The sequence below is a fragment of the Sander lucioperca genome, chromosome 2 (assembly GCF_008315115.2).
Source record: "Sander lucioperca isolate FBNREF2018 chromosome 2, SLUC_FBN_1.2, whole genome shotgun sequence".
Lineage (NCBI taxonomy): Eukaryota > Metazoa > Chordata > Actinopteri > Perciformes > Percidae > Sander > Sander lucioperca.
The window spans coordinates 21,696,754-21,713,351 of record NC_050174.1 but is presented as its reverse complement, the minus strand read 5'-3'; the positions used below and the strand labels follow the sequence as shown (position 1 = coordinate 21,713,351).

General features: G+C 40.8%; 1 protein-coding gene and 1 gene segment (V, D, J or C); both read left to right on the top strand.

The window, feature by feature from the left end:
- Positions 1-4,630: 4,630 nt before the first annotated feature.
- On the top strand, positions 4,631-5,287 carry LOC118493748. The segment is given in 2 exon segments: positions 4,631-4,711; positions 4,795-5,287. Coding segments are annotated over 2 exon segments (483 nt in total).
- Positions 5,288-6,510: 1,223 nt separating this feature from the next.
- LOC116045014 lies at positions 6,511-15,987 on the top strand. Its single transcript, XM_036008293.1, has 8 exons — positions 6,511-6,855; positions 7,807-7,816; positions 9,209-9,343; positions 10,150-10,326; positions 13,892-14,239; positions 14,678-14,698; positions 14,779-14,885; positions 15,901-15,987. The coding sequence occupies exons 1-8, from the start codon at positions 6,511-6,513 to the stop codon at positions 15,925-15,927; spliced, it is 1,170 nt and encodes a 389-aa protein (XP_035864186.1). The 3' UTR covers positions 15,928-15,987.
- The last annotated feature ends 611 nt before the right edge of the window (positions 15,988-16,598 follow it).

Here is a 16,598-nt window from a genome sequence, read left to right as displayed (position 1 = left end):
TAACCCCAAAATTGAATGAAAAATGAAAAAGCAAGAAAATCTTGGTCACAAAAAGTCTCAGAGACTCCAGCTCTAAAATATAATGGATTCCAATCTGCTCTATGATCTGTGATTGGTGTTTACAGTCATTTTCCTTACACAGAAGTACCCTTCTAAATCACAAATGGGTCTATTTGGATTTTTTCTCATCTTTTTTACTCATTATTGGAGTATTATAGTCTGGATAAAAAAAGTACACTTCAACCATAAAGCCTGACACCCGGTGCGTGGCTCACACAACATACAGTAGTATTCAACCTCCCACAATCCTTTACAATCCTTTACCAGCATCACATTGAGTTGATCTATCTTGGCTATGTAGTGATTTAATTTGAAATGATCACTAGGGTTACTCAACTTTTCAATCATATCTCAGTTGTTATTGGTATAGGGTATGTAAGAGCCAATTAGTGCCCTTGGTATAAATAGGAACCAATCTTTGGTTCCTCAGGTGCAACCCAGAAGCACATACAGTTTTTGACCACACGAACACACGCACACCAACACCACAACCGTACACAGGCATACAAGCAGTGATTTGTCTGGAAACCCAACTAAGATCATGGAAATAAATGGAACCAAAGGTTTTAACTGCAAATATGACTTGGACTTTCATTGATCAAAAAGGTAAAAAGTGTGTCAATTACTCTACCTGTGGAATAGCACCTCAGGATTTTAAAGCTTGGGTTTAGCCTCTACAGTGTATAATAGAAGTTCGTTGTTATTTTTATGTGCAAATTCATAAATATTTTTCAAACTATTTTTGCAATTTTAGTTTTAAGTTTTTTCTGCCCACAGTTCACAGCCAGTTTGTCACCCAACACCCTGCAATCAGCTGGAGTTGGGCCGCGTTCAGACAGCCTGCATCGGCCGTCCCACGATGCGGCAAAAAGGCAGGTCTTTTAATTCATTGTGAAGTAGTGTGTTTAGGCTGCGGCAGGGGGTTGCTGCAGGGGGGACGCTCAAAAAAACCACAGCAGGCCTGCGGTGAAAAATTGAGACCGACTCTACTTTTGGAGAAAATCAACCCCACATCACCCTCCGGTGGCCAATCATGTAACCGGAGATCACACGTTCTCAGCCGAACGGTGTAAGAGTCCCGTACAGGAAACAGGAAACATCACTGCCTCTATCGCTGCCACAAAAAAGTTGTAAAACACCAAACTGAACTGCCCAGGAGTTTGTGTAAAAGCTGAATGTTTCCTGCAACAACAATGCACTCACTATGTCTCGCTCGTCTCTTTTCTTTCTCTATTACTTGTCCTGTGTAATAAAGCTGCCTTCAAGGGCGGTCGGAAACGTTGAGATCCATAAACGACCTGATGGAAAACAGTAACTGTGAAATATAAAGTTTGCTTGTGCTATGTTGGGAGGTTAAAGAACACAACAGGATGTCACACAAATGGGCCATTCAGTGAGACTCCCCCCTCTTATACTTTGTCACCTTACTACCTGCTTTGCTCCTGTCATAACTACTAGGGCCACTAGGGGGGCACTGTCACTACAAATGTATATATAGGTCATAATTGCTGCTTGAACAAACAACTTATGTGGGTGTTTTTCAGGGGCCAACCGGTTCTCACTCCGAACTCGTAAAATACGGACGTTTGGACAGTGGCTGTCAGCGTCTGAAGCGACGAAAAAAGTGTGTTTGTAGAACGCACCAGGGAGAGCAGCAGCTACACGGGGTTTGAAGATGACGTAACACTAAGAGTGACTACGGTAGCGAGTAGTATGAAAGGCCTCAAGTCTCATCCCATCAGCTGCTGTCTCACTGTGAGAGACGTCTGTGTGTCGAGTGGATCAAAATGATCTCAGCTCTCATCATCTGCACGGTTTGTCTGCTCTGTACTGCAGGTAGTTTTACCCTAAAGGCTTTATGTGACTCAAAAACCCAAAATATGGTTTATAATCTGTTATTTGCAAATAATTATAATAATGTATATCCAAAAAGGGAGCTTCATTTTAAATCTCAGCTTGGTGTTCTTGCTTGATTCCAGGTGTAGGCTGTAAGGGAGTCCAACAAACTCCAGGTTTACTGGTGCAGAGGGGTCAGTCTGCTCAGATGGACTGCAGTCACACCCTGCCGGGCGCCTTCTATAACATGTACTGGTTCCAGCAGTTACCAGGGCAGAGTATGGAGCTCATCGTCCACACGGTGCCATACAAGAAGCCTGACTTTGGGAACTTTAGCCAGGACAAATACTCAGCCAGCAAGACGGTGATTGAGAGCGGATCTTTCACGGTGAAAAATGTGAAACCAGGTGATGACGGAGTGTATCTCTGTGGTGTCAGTGCACACACAGCGTTGCAGATACCAGTCAAGCTGCACAAAAACTACACATAGATAAAGATTGGCACAATGCCTGATTCTACCTCAATGAGGAACAGAGCACCTTGAGCTTAACAAATAGAAGGATCAAAGCAGCAACATGGATGACTATTTTTACAGGAGGGGGGGTTCATTACTAGCTGGTTGACATGTGCATTTGGCTTCATGAATCAGGTTTTATAGTGTGTTCCATTTACCTCGGAACTCGGAAGCCGAAGCTGGGAATGACGTCACACCCAAGTTGAATGCGTTCCATTTCCAAGTGGGATTTTCATTGTTTTAATTAGCTCCAGCCTGGTTAGCCATTGTTAGCAATGCCATTACGCTGTTTCTGTGCATACAAACAACGTATCAACATGTCCACAGATAGAATATGCACAGCGCTGCGTGTACGACACGAATAACACAGAAGTGCTAATAAACTGTATGTAACTACAGCTTTTACAACTGTTGATGCACGGAGCAGCCATGTTGAATTTTTAGCTTGGGGTACTCTGTGGTTGCCCGAATTCCGAGCTCGGAAAATCCAGGTTCCGCGTACAAACGGAACGCACTATAAGTCTCACAACCAAGTCCAGGAAAAAGGAACAAATCAAAGGTTGACAAAACAATCTCCCCACCAGGTCCACTCAGAAGCTGCTCTTCATGGCTTTTTTGTGGGGTCATCCCAGACTTGTTCACAAGTCTCTGAACTCGAGGTTTAGTCAAGTGCTAGAGGTGAAGTCAGGGGAAAACCCTGAATGTCTCTGCTAAATTTCACGGCAATCAATCCAATGGTTGTTGGGATATCTCAGTCTGGACCAAAGTGGTGGACTGACAGACCGAAACACCAACATAGCCATCCATAGATCCATGCTCTGGTTAAAGATATACCACATACAAAAGCAAAAACAGAAAAAATAGTAGAAAAGCACTCCAAATGCTCATGATTGGCTAATGTGTGAGTGGTTAAAGAGTGTGACTCACTCAGCGCAAAGCAATCAATCATCATGCTGCACTCGCATGTCTAGTTGTTAAACATACAGATAATTATCTGGTATTTTGGCCAGAAGAATGAGAGTTATACACCTCATATAAATTATATAATCCAAAAAGGACCTGTGCAGAAGAGAGGGAGCGGCTGCACACATTGTTGAGATTAAGTGAGACTTTCATCCCAAGAAGAATAAAATCAGCAAGTCTCCCAAAATGAAATATACAGTTTTCGTTCAAGTGTTTAGGTGACAGCGCCCTCTAGTGGCCGCAGTCATTTTGTTAGGAGCAAAGGAAGAAGTTGGGTGACGTTGTCATAGAGCGACAAAGTTTGTGTATGCAGGAGGTCGGGGTGGATGGACGGTACAGCAGAAGAACGGACTTAAATAGGATCCAGGTTAAAAAAAACTTGAAGTAATCCTTTAGGTTAGCACTTACCCCTAATCCTAATCATAATCTCTCCCTAGACCTATAAAGTTGAGAGTTTTGTTCAACACCAGAATGAGCCTTAATGGTTTTGGATTCTCCCAATGCCACCTTGGTTTCAACATTCCCACCAGTAAAACTGAAATCAAATCGGATTGCCATGAAATGCACTGTGCATTCTCATGGTCTACAGAGGATGAATCCTTTCTTGTAAGGCCATTTCATGAGCTTTTACCCAGTGTCACCCTGAGACCGAGATGTCAAATTTGCACACAGCTGAATATTCTCTAATAGGCAGATTGTCCTGAAAACTTATGAGTACATCCATGCCCCAAGGGGGATAAACTCTTTGAATTTTCCTCCTAATGCCACCTTTACATTTTAACTTAAAAACTACTAAAATTACTTAAAATTACTTTTACTAACCACTTTTTCTTGAGCCCGATGGAAAACCTCATAGGGTAAAGGAAAGCTCTGAAGAATCATTCTCTAAAATGGTAAACATAGCAGAGCAGTCAGCAGTGTAACTTAATGGGTTATTTCAGAAGCTTAAACTTTAATTCTGTTTCCTCTGTCAAGTTTATAACTACAGTTTTTGTTTTGCTGCTTAGATGTCCCACAATATCTGTTGCAGTGACTTCTGGTCTTATTTTTGAAGGTTATCCAAATAATTAATTCTAAACAGGAGAGTCAAAATTATATAATTTGTCCTTTCCTGTCACCATATGAGGTGTGATACAAGAGCCATTTGGACTTGAGTGGGCCAGGGACAAACACAGCATATCAGGCACATATCTGCCTCTGACATAAAACGTCTTTATCTTCTCCTTCATGTGATGCGCCATATCACTTCCATTTCCTGCTTGAGACAGACACAGTAAATAGTTCTCAACATGCACAGTGCTTTAATTACAGTTATGATCCCACTCTTCTGGATCAAAGGTACATTAAGGTATTCGTTTTTGCTTCAACTTGCTTTTGATTCATTTAAATTTACTTTCATCATGTTTTGTTCATTTCTGCAGGAATATCGCCAAGTCAAAGGAACAATGTTCATCAGACTCCAGTCGATCTGCTGGGGGAGATAAACGATACAGTCAAACTGACCTGCAAACACAGCATCAACAACTATGACACCATTCTGTGGTATCATCACTCGCAAGGAGACTCTTCTTTAAAGCTTGTCGGTTCAACAATTTATACATCAGTTCAAATGGTTGAAAACCCCTTTCAGGGTAGCTTTAAAGTGAGTGGAAATGGTGAGCAGGAAGCATTCCTTCATTTTCTCAAACTGAGGCATCCCGAAGACAGCGGGCATTATTTCTGTGCAGCATACAGTCGCACAATGATAGAAAAACCCCAAATACCCCTACAAAAACCCTCATGTCACCCTGTGCACCTGGAGCAAACCACATCAACAGGCACACTGAAGAGTCAGCCAAATAGTGGGAGGAGCTGAAGAAGTAATGGCAGAAAGACAGGCAGAGTTTTAGTCCTTTTCTATCAGACAGGTTGGATGATCTTCATGTCTTCATACTCAAACAGTTAGGCAGATATTTCAGCTTGTTCATGACACTTTACATGATTTCTTATCTCATCATACCAATCATCATCTGGATTAAAGTATGTCTACGGCCACGGGAGGGCTAAGCTCCAGAGATGTGACACTCCGATAAAAAGCCTTATTTTATCTTGCCCTACTGTCCTGTGGTTTGCTATTACTGTTTACCAGAGCAGTTTTACAACCGAGACACCCCAACAAGAGTACTCTCCTGTATCTGTGTCACGTGGGTTTCGCCACGGCCAAGCCTCTTAAGTGGACTAGCGGCAGGTCCTGAGTGTATTGATTCCAACGGGAGAAGTAAACATGAACACAGATTATGATAGATTCTTTCACCCCATAGTCACCAAAGTAAATATAGGACCCATTTTTTCACAAGCCACATATCTCCAGAACATTCTGACACCTAAATGGCATTTAGAAAAAGACAGACACAAAAATAAGGAGAAAATTAACTTTGTTTGAGACCTGTTTCTGTCTCAGGACCAAACTCTAGCAAGATCTGGCAACACAGGGACAACATCCCCAGCAATTTTTGTATATAAATATGGCTTTTAGCTGAATATATTAATAAATTATGCAAATATAACCTATAACCTTTCCTCGATCCATAGAGGTTCACTACACTTCCAAACGAGGCTACGCCCATTTAGTAGACAGGAAATATATACCTATTTATATACCATTGGCGCAGCGTGTAATGTGCTTTCTTAAGATAGAGAATCTTTGTCTTTACTTTGACATGTACTTGTGATTGGATGCTAGCTCCCCCAGTTTTTCTGTCGAATTTTCGGCAAGTACCTCCAGCACTACTGACACTGATGATAATGTAATAATTACACAAATATATTTTAAATCCTTACACTGATGGGATGCAGTTTAACCACTTGTTCATTTACATTTGCTAATTAGCATATCATGTATTCAAACCAACTCTATCCTGGTCCCTCTTCAGGGCCCCTCCTGCTCTGCTTGTCCATCATGATATTCTCCAGCGACCAAGATATGTACATCATGGATCCCGTCGGCACTTTAAATACACTCAAAACAGAAACACTAACATCCACTCCTTCTGGTCCACTGAGCCCATCCCCAATCGCTCTAACCCTACTGTCAATTACAGTCAGTGTTCTTGTCAATGACTTCACCTCACTCCCTGACTGTCTTCGTATCACACAGCATGTTAATTTCCCAACTCACAACAAAGGTCAAGTTGGACTTGGTCTGCTGTACTGACATCACTCCGTATAACCTTGCTGGTGCTGAGTTCCCCGTCTCTGACCACAAGGTTTTGCTTTTTGAAGTTCACACCCCCATATTTAAAGTAAAAGAGCAGTGGACCATCTCATTCAGGAAGGTTAAACACATCAACTCTACAGATCTCATCACTCTTGTCAATTTCCACCCCAGCCCTCCAGCATCCTCCTCCCCTGCTGATTTGGTGAACCACTACAATGACTGTCTCTCCACTTCCCTTGATGCCTTGGCCCCCCCGAAAGATATCCTTTGCCCGTACTGCTCCTTGGTACACCGCTGACCTTGACAGCTCGAAACCACTGGTCTTCATCTTAAGCATCTATACAAAAAGACAGGACTCACAGTGAATGCCCAACTATACGCTAAACATCTATGCCATTACAAAAATAGCCTCTCCCCAGCCAAATCCTCCTTCTATTCTATTCATCACGGGGTGGTGATGGCGCAGTGGATATGACACATACGTTTGGTGTGGGAGTCCTGGGTTTGAATCCCACTGCGATGCATCAACCAATGTGTCCCTGAGCAAGACACTTAACCCCTAGTTGCTCCAGAGGTCTGTGGCCTCTGACATATATAGCAATTGTAAGTCGCTTTGGATAAAAGCGTCAGCTAAATGACATGTAATGTAATGTTATATTCCAACCTCATCCATTCTGGAAAAGGCAACTCCAGAGCCCTCTTCTCAAGAGTCAGCCACCTACTTCTGCCTCCTAGAACACTCCCCCAAAATATTTCCACTGGTCCCTGTACTGCTTTTCTGCAAATCTTTGACACCAAAATCAGCACTATTCACCAACAGTTGGTCACCTCATGCACCTCCCCAGTGGACCCACCTTAGATGGTTACCCCAAGCCAGCTCCCTCTCCAACTTCACCCCAGCAACGGAATATACCATCTCCGAGCTTATCCGTAAAGCCAAATCCACTACCTGTTAGCTTGATCCCCTCCCCACTACCCTCGTCAAAGCTTTGTCTGCCATCCATTTTCCCCATCATCACAAAAATAATATACTCCTCCCTCACCACTGGATCTGTAGCCCTGTGATGCCCCTTTGGTGTCATCTGAGTGTTTTTTGCTGTCTACATTGTGGAGGTGTGTTCTAACTTGTGTCTCCTGTTTGCAGGTTACTAATTAAAGTAACTCAGCTCACCTGGGTCTGGTGTGCTGAGGCTTCTTAAGCTGCAGTATCCTCTGTCTCTCTCTGCTGTCTCCACAGGTACACCAAGGTTTGGTTATGTTTGGTTATGTTGTCCTAGGTTTGCCTTCTGCTGAGTTTACACTTCACAACACCAACACACACTCACATCTTTCACTTATGCACCCCCTACACCACTGACTTAACTGATTTCCACATCCCATTCTGTATATAGTTAATTTGGTCTAATTTGGTTCAATTTGATTTAATAAAGTATTGTTAAACATTTAACATGGTGTCATCGCCCTCTTTGTTATGACCGTTTGAGCCAGGTCATGACACCCCCATCCTAAAAATGGCTGCAATCACACCCATCCTTAAAAAACCCCGGTGCTGATCCAATTGACGTGAACCAATACAGGCCCATTTCCAACCTCCCATTAATTTCAAAATCTCTTGAGAGGGTGGTTGCTGCTCAACTTTAGTCCCACCTCAAACAACCTCCATGAACCCTTCCAATCTGGTTTCCACCTTAAACACAGTACTGAAACAGCCCTGGTTAAAATCAGCAATGACCTCCTCCATGACCTTACTGCTGCCTTTGAAACCATCTCTCACCCACTACTCTTGGAATGCCTTGCTGACATTAGCATCACTGGTGTTGCACTCGTCATTGTTCACCTTCTTCTAAAATATTAGAAACACTAAGGCAGAACCAAAAAACCCAAGACGTCATGAATTTGGTGTTGCTCCATTATTTCTGAGACCAGAAGTGTTGGTGAGTTTCGGATATTCTGACCAATAAACAAGCGACCGTCTCAACCGTGTTGTTTACAGTGTTTGGTGCGTTTGAAGTGCAGCGTGAACGCAAACCGAACCAAATGAACCAATCGCTCCGAGTCCACCGAACTATAGGTGTGAAAGCGGCCTTAGTATCATCAGGAAAATGTACTTAAAGTATTGAAATTAAAAGTACTCAATGCAGAAAAATCCTCACATTTTAAAAACTTGGAAACAATCAAAACTGGTTTTTTTTTGTCTAATCATTTCAGCTCTACTTGTAGGACTATTTATTGTTAGGTAGTTTAATTTATAATAAAACATATTTCATAAACTACATGTGTTTTGTGTGCAAAAATCTTAATTTGCACATTAACTAGTAACTAAAACTGTCAGATGAATGTAGTGGAGTAAAAAGTACAATATTTCTCTCTGAAATGTAGTGGAGTAGAAGTAGAAAGTGGCATGAAAAGTAAAGTACAAGTACCCTAAAATACGTACTTAAGTACAGTGCTTGAGTAAATGTGTGGTATTAGTACTTTTACTCAAGGTAAGGATCTGAATACTTCTTCCACCCCCGAGAGAAGATTATGTCAGTTGAAACTGGGTGGGATAAAAAATGTGTGACCAGTAAAGATGTCACTTCCCCTGTGCAGCATTCAGAAACACAAAGTTCTCTTTTCCTGCTTGCTTCTTTTCTTAGCTGTCACAGAAATAGCAGCAGTCAGGGTGCATGGAGCTCCCCCCACCCCCCAGCCATCAGTCAGATTCAGAAAGATGGAGGCTGAGATACGGATCCACCGGGTGGGGGAAGGAAAGCCGACACAAGCAAAGAGAAGTCAGGTTTTTGTGTAATGCTGTTTCACTGTGAGGACAGGGGGCCACGGTGATACAATCCAATAGAGCCGCTGTACAAAAACCTCCTCTGTTGAACATGCTTCAAGTGGAGCGCTACAAGTTAACTGAGACACTTGGCACAGATTCAAAACATACATTTTCTGAAAACAGACCGAATGCCTCACTATTCTGACGTTGTACAAAAACTAATTTTCAGTGGGGAAACTAACTAAATAAAATGAAAAAATCCACAGAATGTGGGTTTTTTTCCACTCCTTCTAAAGAAACTGCAACAGCAAACTTGGATGTTGTAATGCTCATTTTCTATGCTGAAACTGCAGTCATATCATAGATCATTAGCCTGTTTCATAGCGCCAGTGATGGGCAGTTTTGTCACTTTTCGGTGGATGTAGTCACACAGACACTGGAGCTGAAGCTTCCTTTGGATATGGAACTAAACTCACTGTTCTGGGTAAGTCAGCGCTCTCACAGCTTCAATGCATCACAAAACAGTAAAGGAAAAACTGTCTGACTGACTAACTGTCCGATAGACTACCTGACTTGGGAAGATTCTGATCCCAACAAAAACCTGTTAACTAAATGTTTCAGCTTAATATTGTATTGCGGGATATTGGAAATATCTTAAGGTTCTCAGAATATAAAACAAATTTCCAAAACATGCAAAGGGTCCTGAGAGGATTTGTTAGAGAATGAACAGAACAGATTCTTGCTCAGTATTTATATACTGTGATAATCTAAACAAGGGAATACTTTGGAACTGGAACAAAACTGGTTTAGGTTAATTAGGATTGAATAAGGAAATATGCCTTTGGTTCAATTGCACCAAAACTGGAGGTTGGTATGTTTTTTTTTTTCCTTTATGCCTTTGTAGTTCTAGTCTAGTGGTTTATGATATCAAGCACACGCATTGTGACTATTATTACGATGCCCGTTTCGGCCCAGGCACAAAACTGACTGTTCTTGGTAAGTAAGACATTGGATTTTCTTCTAATAAATGACCTGTGAAGCAAAATATACTGCATGTACAGTGTGATCCTTACAAATCTTTCAGCTGTTGTTGAGACAAACTCATTTGTCTTTCCAACTGAACAACACAGGCTGTAGTACAGCCATTTGTACAGCACTTTCAGGGAATTAAAGGAAAGCAATTAAGTCAGATACAGTATATAGCCTACTGAAAGTATCAGGACAAAGGTGCATACCATACAATAGACTCTAGAAAAGACTTTGAAAAGACAGAAAGTCTGACACCATCTCACATCTAAAAACAATCGTACAAGTCGTAAAGTCACTGAGTTTTTAGTCACAGGCTAGAAGATTTTAACCAAGACTTAAAACTTACGATAATATCAAATGCGTTTGATTTTGTCGGAACGTCAAGACGGGAAAAAGACTGACTGGGACTGAGTTTTATGACCACCTTACACCAAACGTTTGAGATTCTCAGGATTTCATTGCGATATTGGAAATTTGTCTGCGATACTGAAATCACTTGAAAAGTCTTTTGGTGTAATATCGCCATTAGACTAAATTGAGCACGGTCCAAGTGCTTATGAGACTTGGTTCTGTGGAGGAACCAGATGAATTGTTTTAGGTAAGAAATCAACATTAAGTTCATTATAATATCACAGAACTATGGTTTTGTTCAGATGTGATTCCCTGTAAAGATACTGCAAAGCCTGAGAGACACTTTGCACGTGATGATTCATGTTCTAACTGCGAAAAGAATGACTTCAATGATCATAGAAATGCCTTAATATCATATGTTGGTGTTCAAAAGGTGGTCTGTAGCAGAGAGTGATTTGATTCATTATATAGGCTACTACAGAACATTACACCGAATGTCTGCACACGGCAAAGTGTGACAAAGTTGGCAAACATTTTGAAGAGGAGCACAGAGACAAAAAGCAGTAGGATACGTTTTTGTCACAGTCTGAGAGCTCTGTGTTAATTCTCCGCGGCTCAATTTGGAGCTGGAACTAAGCTGACCGTCTTAGGTAAGAAACTCTTCAACAACAAATCAAACTGAGCGTCTTTCACACCTGGTTTATGAGGGAATAGGCAATATGTGGCTTTTAGGGGATTTTATTTGGTGGCAATAAATGTGGTATCCCCCCTTTAAATGATAATAGCAGTTATGGCACAAGTTAGTCTTGTTTAATTCCTAATTACTCAGTCTTAACGTGTTCTACAGCAAACTGCCGCAGCAATAAAAGAATTGGCTCTTTGCCCACATTATTGCTCTCAATGTGAGTTCAGATCAATTCTGTGAGTATATAGTCAGAGACTGACTTTAAGTCTAGAACCAAAATGTCTGTCTAAGGTAAGTAAAAGGGGAAAAAAAGATATAAAATGATATATATGTGAAAAGTCAGTTTATTTAGGCAAATATTCCATAATGTATTAGCTTGTTTAATATCTACAATGTATGGTTTGAGGGTTTTCACAGTGGTGGAAGAAGAAGTATTCAGATCCTTTACTTTAGTAAAAGTTCTCACTGTAAAAATACTACTGTCACAAGTAAAAGTCCTGCATTGAAAATGTTACTTAAGTGAAAGTATATCAGTATCATCAGGAAAATGTACTTAAAGTATTAAAAGTAAAAGTACTCAATGCAGAAAAATCCTCACATTTTAAAAACTGGAAACGATCCAAACAGTTCTGCTAATCAACTAAGTGTTTAATCTGTAGTTTTTGGTAACACATTAGATTTTCTTCTTATGAATTCCCCTGTGTAAAAAAAAAAAGTACTGTGTGTGATCCTCACAAATCTTGCAGCTGTTGTTGAGAGAAACTCATTTTCTTCCAACTTTACAGGCTGTAGTACAGGCTGTAGTACAGGCATAGGCAGTGATGGCACTTTTAGGAATTAAAGGACAGCAATAGAGTAATATTGCCAACTGAAAGTACTTCACACAAATGGTTTAGTTTTTTTACTTTCTGTGAAGAGCAAGAAAGCAGTTAACAGCAGTTAGTGCAGATGGTTTTTACTATATAGATATAGTCAATGTGACCAGCTCCAATCCTGCTTACTTTGGTAGTGGCACCAAACTGACTGTCTTAGGTAAGAAAAAATAACACAATGATTCATCTCTGAAGTTTTTTTTTTTTTTTGGGTTGCAGAAAAAATGATGATTTGAATGTCCTTGCAATTACTTAGATTTGAGCTGTGTTGCTGGGTAACTCTGTAGTTAGGTGGACCTCAAACAGCGTCAAACTCAATGCTGTGAATTTGGAATTTAGAGGACGCCCCTTCTTTATTTTTGTCAAATAAGGAAAAATTCAATAAAGTGAATACAAAGCTACTAAAGTAGAACAAATCTTAGAAGACAATGGCATACTAAGACATAGTGGAGTAAAATGAGATTCATGAGAGTCATACGATAAAATAGGCAAGTGTTTTGTTCAGCTGTTGTCATGTTGTGCTCCACTTAACCTGCTTATCTCGGAGAGGAAACTAGGCTAACAGTTCTCGGTAAGACAATAATATATCTGAAGACATTGAGTGATAACGGCTCTGAATGGGAGTAAGCTACTGTAACTTGTAGAACCATGTTGTCTGGCATCTATGTTTAGCATGAGAAAATTCTCCTGTGTCCTCCTCATTGTTTATCTCTAAATTCTGGTGTTAACAAGTGACAATATGTCCCGGAATTTGATTGAAAAGAAATACGCTTATTCTCTTTCTCGCCAAGAGTTAGATGATACCACTCTGATGTCTGTACGGTCAACATATTGCTGGAACCAGAAGCCAGCTAGCTAGCTTACCTTATCTTAGCTTAGCGAAAAGACTGGAATCAGGGAGAAACTAGCTTCTTTAGTTAGCCTTGATTTGTCTAAAGTTAATAGAATCCACATACTAGCACCTCTAAAGATCACTAGATATATCCAATATATCATGTTAAGAACACCTAACATGATATATTGTTAATCTTTTGTTCATATTTGTTAAAAAAAAAAGCAAAGTGTTGTCACTGTTGCTGGCATTTGTAAAGGTTTCTGCCTAGAAATAGTCTCTCAAATAACCCCTGGTAAAATGGCAAATTGTTGTTGTTGTTGTTGCTGTTTTCACACTTTAGTTTCTAAGGGCCGCATGTGAAAAATGTATTTGAGTTCTGAGTTTAAAGTCTGAATTCTGAGTTTAAGGTCAGATTTCTGGGAATAAAGTTGGAATTCTGACTTTGAAAAAAACCTTCTGACTTTAAACTCGGAACTCAAATACATTTTTTACATGTGGCCCTTGTCGTCTTCCGTAAGTTTCTGTACGCCTTTCACAAATGAGATATACCATGTTAATTAGTGAACTTTAAAGGTGGCGATGCGTCGGGTTTTTTTTGTTTTACTGTACAAAGATTGAGGCTAGCTGTTTCCCAATGTTTCTAGTCTTTATGCTAAGCTAACTGGCTGCTGGCTCTAGCTTCATATTTTCCATACAGACATGAGGTATGAATCTTCTCCAGAACAGAGTAAGCGTATTTCCCAAAATGTCGAACCATTCTAATGATTTGTTTCTTTTGCCCCCCTGCAGACTCAAACCGTACTATCACCCCACCAAAAGTGAAAGTGCTTCAACCTTCGCCAAACGAGTGTCAAACCAATAAAGACAGGAAACACAAGAAGACCTTGGTGTGTGTGGCGTCCCATTTCTACCCGGACCATGTGAGTGTGTTCTGGCAGATCGACGGAGTAAATGTCACACGTGGCGTGGCGACCGACGATGCTGCCCTGTGGGGAGGGGAACATTACAGCATCAGCAGCAGGCTGACGGTCCCGCACAGTGATTGGTTCACACCAAGCAAGACGTTCACCTGCACCGTCAGCTTCTTCAACGGGAACTATACTGTTCCCCGTTCCGATTGGGTCCAAGGCGTTAAAGGTATGTTCAGTTGAAACTCAGAAGAACCTAGACATGTTTATCATGTGAACCTCCACTACATTGTTTCCCCTAGGTTTGTGAAAGACTTAGGTGCACATATTTGGAAAATGTTACGTTTTCCAACAAAAAAAGATTCAACTTCACATCATTATTGACTATTATTTTAAACTTATCTCTGTCTAAAACATTGGAAAAGGTAGAGCAAATAATGAATAAATTACACTCAAAAAGCTTAAAGGCAAAACATCCTAAAGAAGTCCACTGGGAACCAACTACAACCATTAGATTTGAGAAAAGTAATTTAGTTGCCCTCATTTTGTTCAGGTGGCGCCCAAAACGGCTTAGGTGCTGCGCTTACACCTTATAATAGTTGGGATAACTCTGCACTATACTAACTAACTAATACTAATAAACTGTATCTACTTTTTTTCCTGTCAGAACCAGCAGGACCGACAAGAGGTAAATATAGTTTCATGCAAACCTACACATCACAAAGCATCAAGGCGTGATTCACTACAATGAAGCCATTTTTTTTGCAGGGAAGTATTTGAGTATCACGCACACTGCCAAGCTGTTCTACGCCATTTTGATCGCCAAGAGCAGCGTCTTCGGAGTCTTTGTTGTGTTTCTGGTGTGGAGGCTTCAGGTTTGTCCCTGTACCAAAGAAATCCCAGTGGAAGTATTGTACTTGCCACAGGAAATGGCTTTGGGAATTTGAAAATGAATGCGATCATGTCCAGATAACGTCAAAATACTGACTCTGGTAGATCAGTCAAAGTGCTTTCACCCAGGAGACTGGGGGTTCATGTCCCGTTATTGTACCGCGTATCATTGAAACATACATTTTGTAATCACACCCACGATCTTTTTCTAAACCTAACTGTCCAGTTCTTGTGCCACATGTCAGTTAAACGTTTTCATGACCCCAGAGCGTCAAAAAGTGACGCCAAGAGTCCCGAGTGCATCTTAATATGACGCCAAAGGGCTAGACGCTAAAGGAGACTTTTTGGGTCAGTAACAAACGCCAAAGGCACCTGACCAAGCGTCACTTTTTGACGCGCTGGGAGTTAACCTGTGTTGGGCTAGACGGTGCATTAAAGCGCCTATCAGACATAGAATATGTAACATTTCTGGCTTCACCTACTGTCAAGTAAAAGTGTCTGTAATGTAAATGTTAGTTAGGGCTTTTTGTGGACATGGCAGAACTGTTACAGTATAGTTACAGTTTGCTCATGCAAGAGAGATACTGGCAGCACTGTGACCAGCTCTGTTCTTCTACCTGACTACATCAGCTGTTGAATAGTAAGGACTGTTGTGAGAATTTGGAACACTCATACCTTTTTCCAGCCCCACGAGGGCAAATACAATTCAATATACTGATCTGAAATGAGAAGAATTTGTGAGAGTTAAAGAACCAAACCTGCATTTAATTTCTCTCTCTCTCTCTATGTATTTGCTGATGTCATTCAATCAAACCTGTGCCATATTGGAAGTGTAACAAATGTCACTGACTTATTCAAAGGTGATTGCCATCACATTTATTTACCAAGGTGAAGGTCTCAAAGGGGCTTAAGTGTAGTATGGAGGTGTTGAAATGAATATAGTATTAGTTTTTTTTATATAAATCACTGAAAATGTGTCCTTCTCTGTCTGCTGCACAGGGCTCCTCTGGGAAACAGAAGGACTGAGAGCTGAGCTGCACAAACTGATTCTCCTCATTTCTGTGAATAAAGATTCTGAAATCTGAAGAGCGCTTGCATTATATGCTCAGTCAGTTTATTCACATCCTGTCCAAATTAGAGCAACTCGCTTAAGAGCCTTTGATATCCATACAGCAGAGGTGGAAAGCAGCAATTTATATTTACTCCCGTTACTGTCATTGAGAAGTTTTTTGTGTACTTTTACTTTTTAAAGAAGTTTTATTTGAACTGTACTTTTACTTTTACTTAAAGGTGCACTATGACTTGACGTTCTGTTGACGTTCCAAGTGAATTCCAAACAAAACAGAGCAAGCTCGACAAGCCCTGTGTTGTCTCCCGAGACCGGGCTTTTTCACAGAGTATTCAGGGGGCAGGCAGCTAGTGGATCAAGGAGAGATGCCTAAGATTTGAGACAAAAATGAAATTGCGCTGAAACCATGCAGGAACGCATAGTGCACCTTTAAGTATGTTTTGTTTGAAGTATTGTACTTTGCTACATTTTAAATCACATCCGTTAGTGCAGGGGTGTCAAACTCATTTTAGTTCATGGGCCACATCCCCCTAATTTGATCTCAAGTGGTCCAGACCAGTAAACCACTCCTGAAAGATCAGAAACTTTATCTGCCACAAGTTTCAAGTTTCTTGTCAGCTTGATGTTG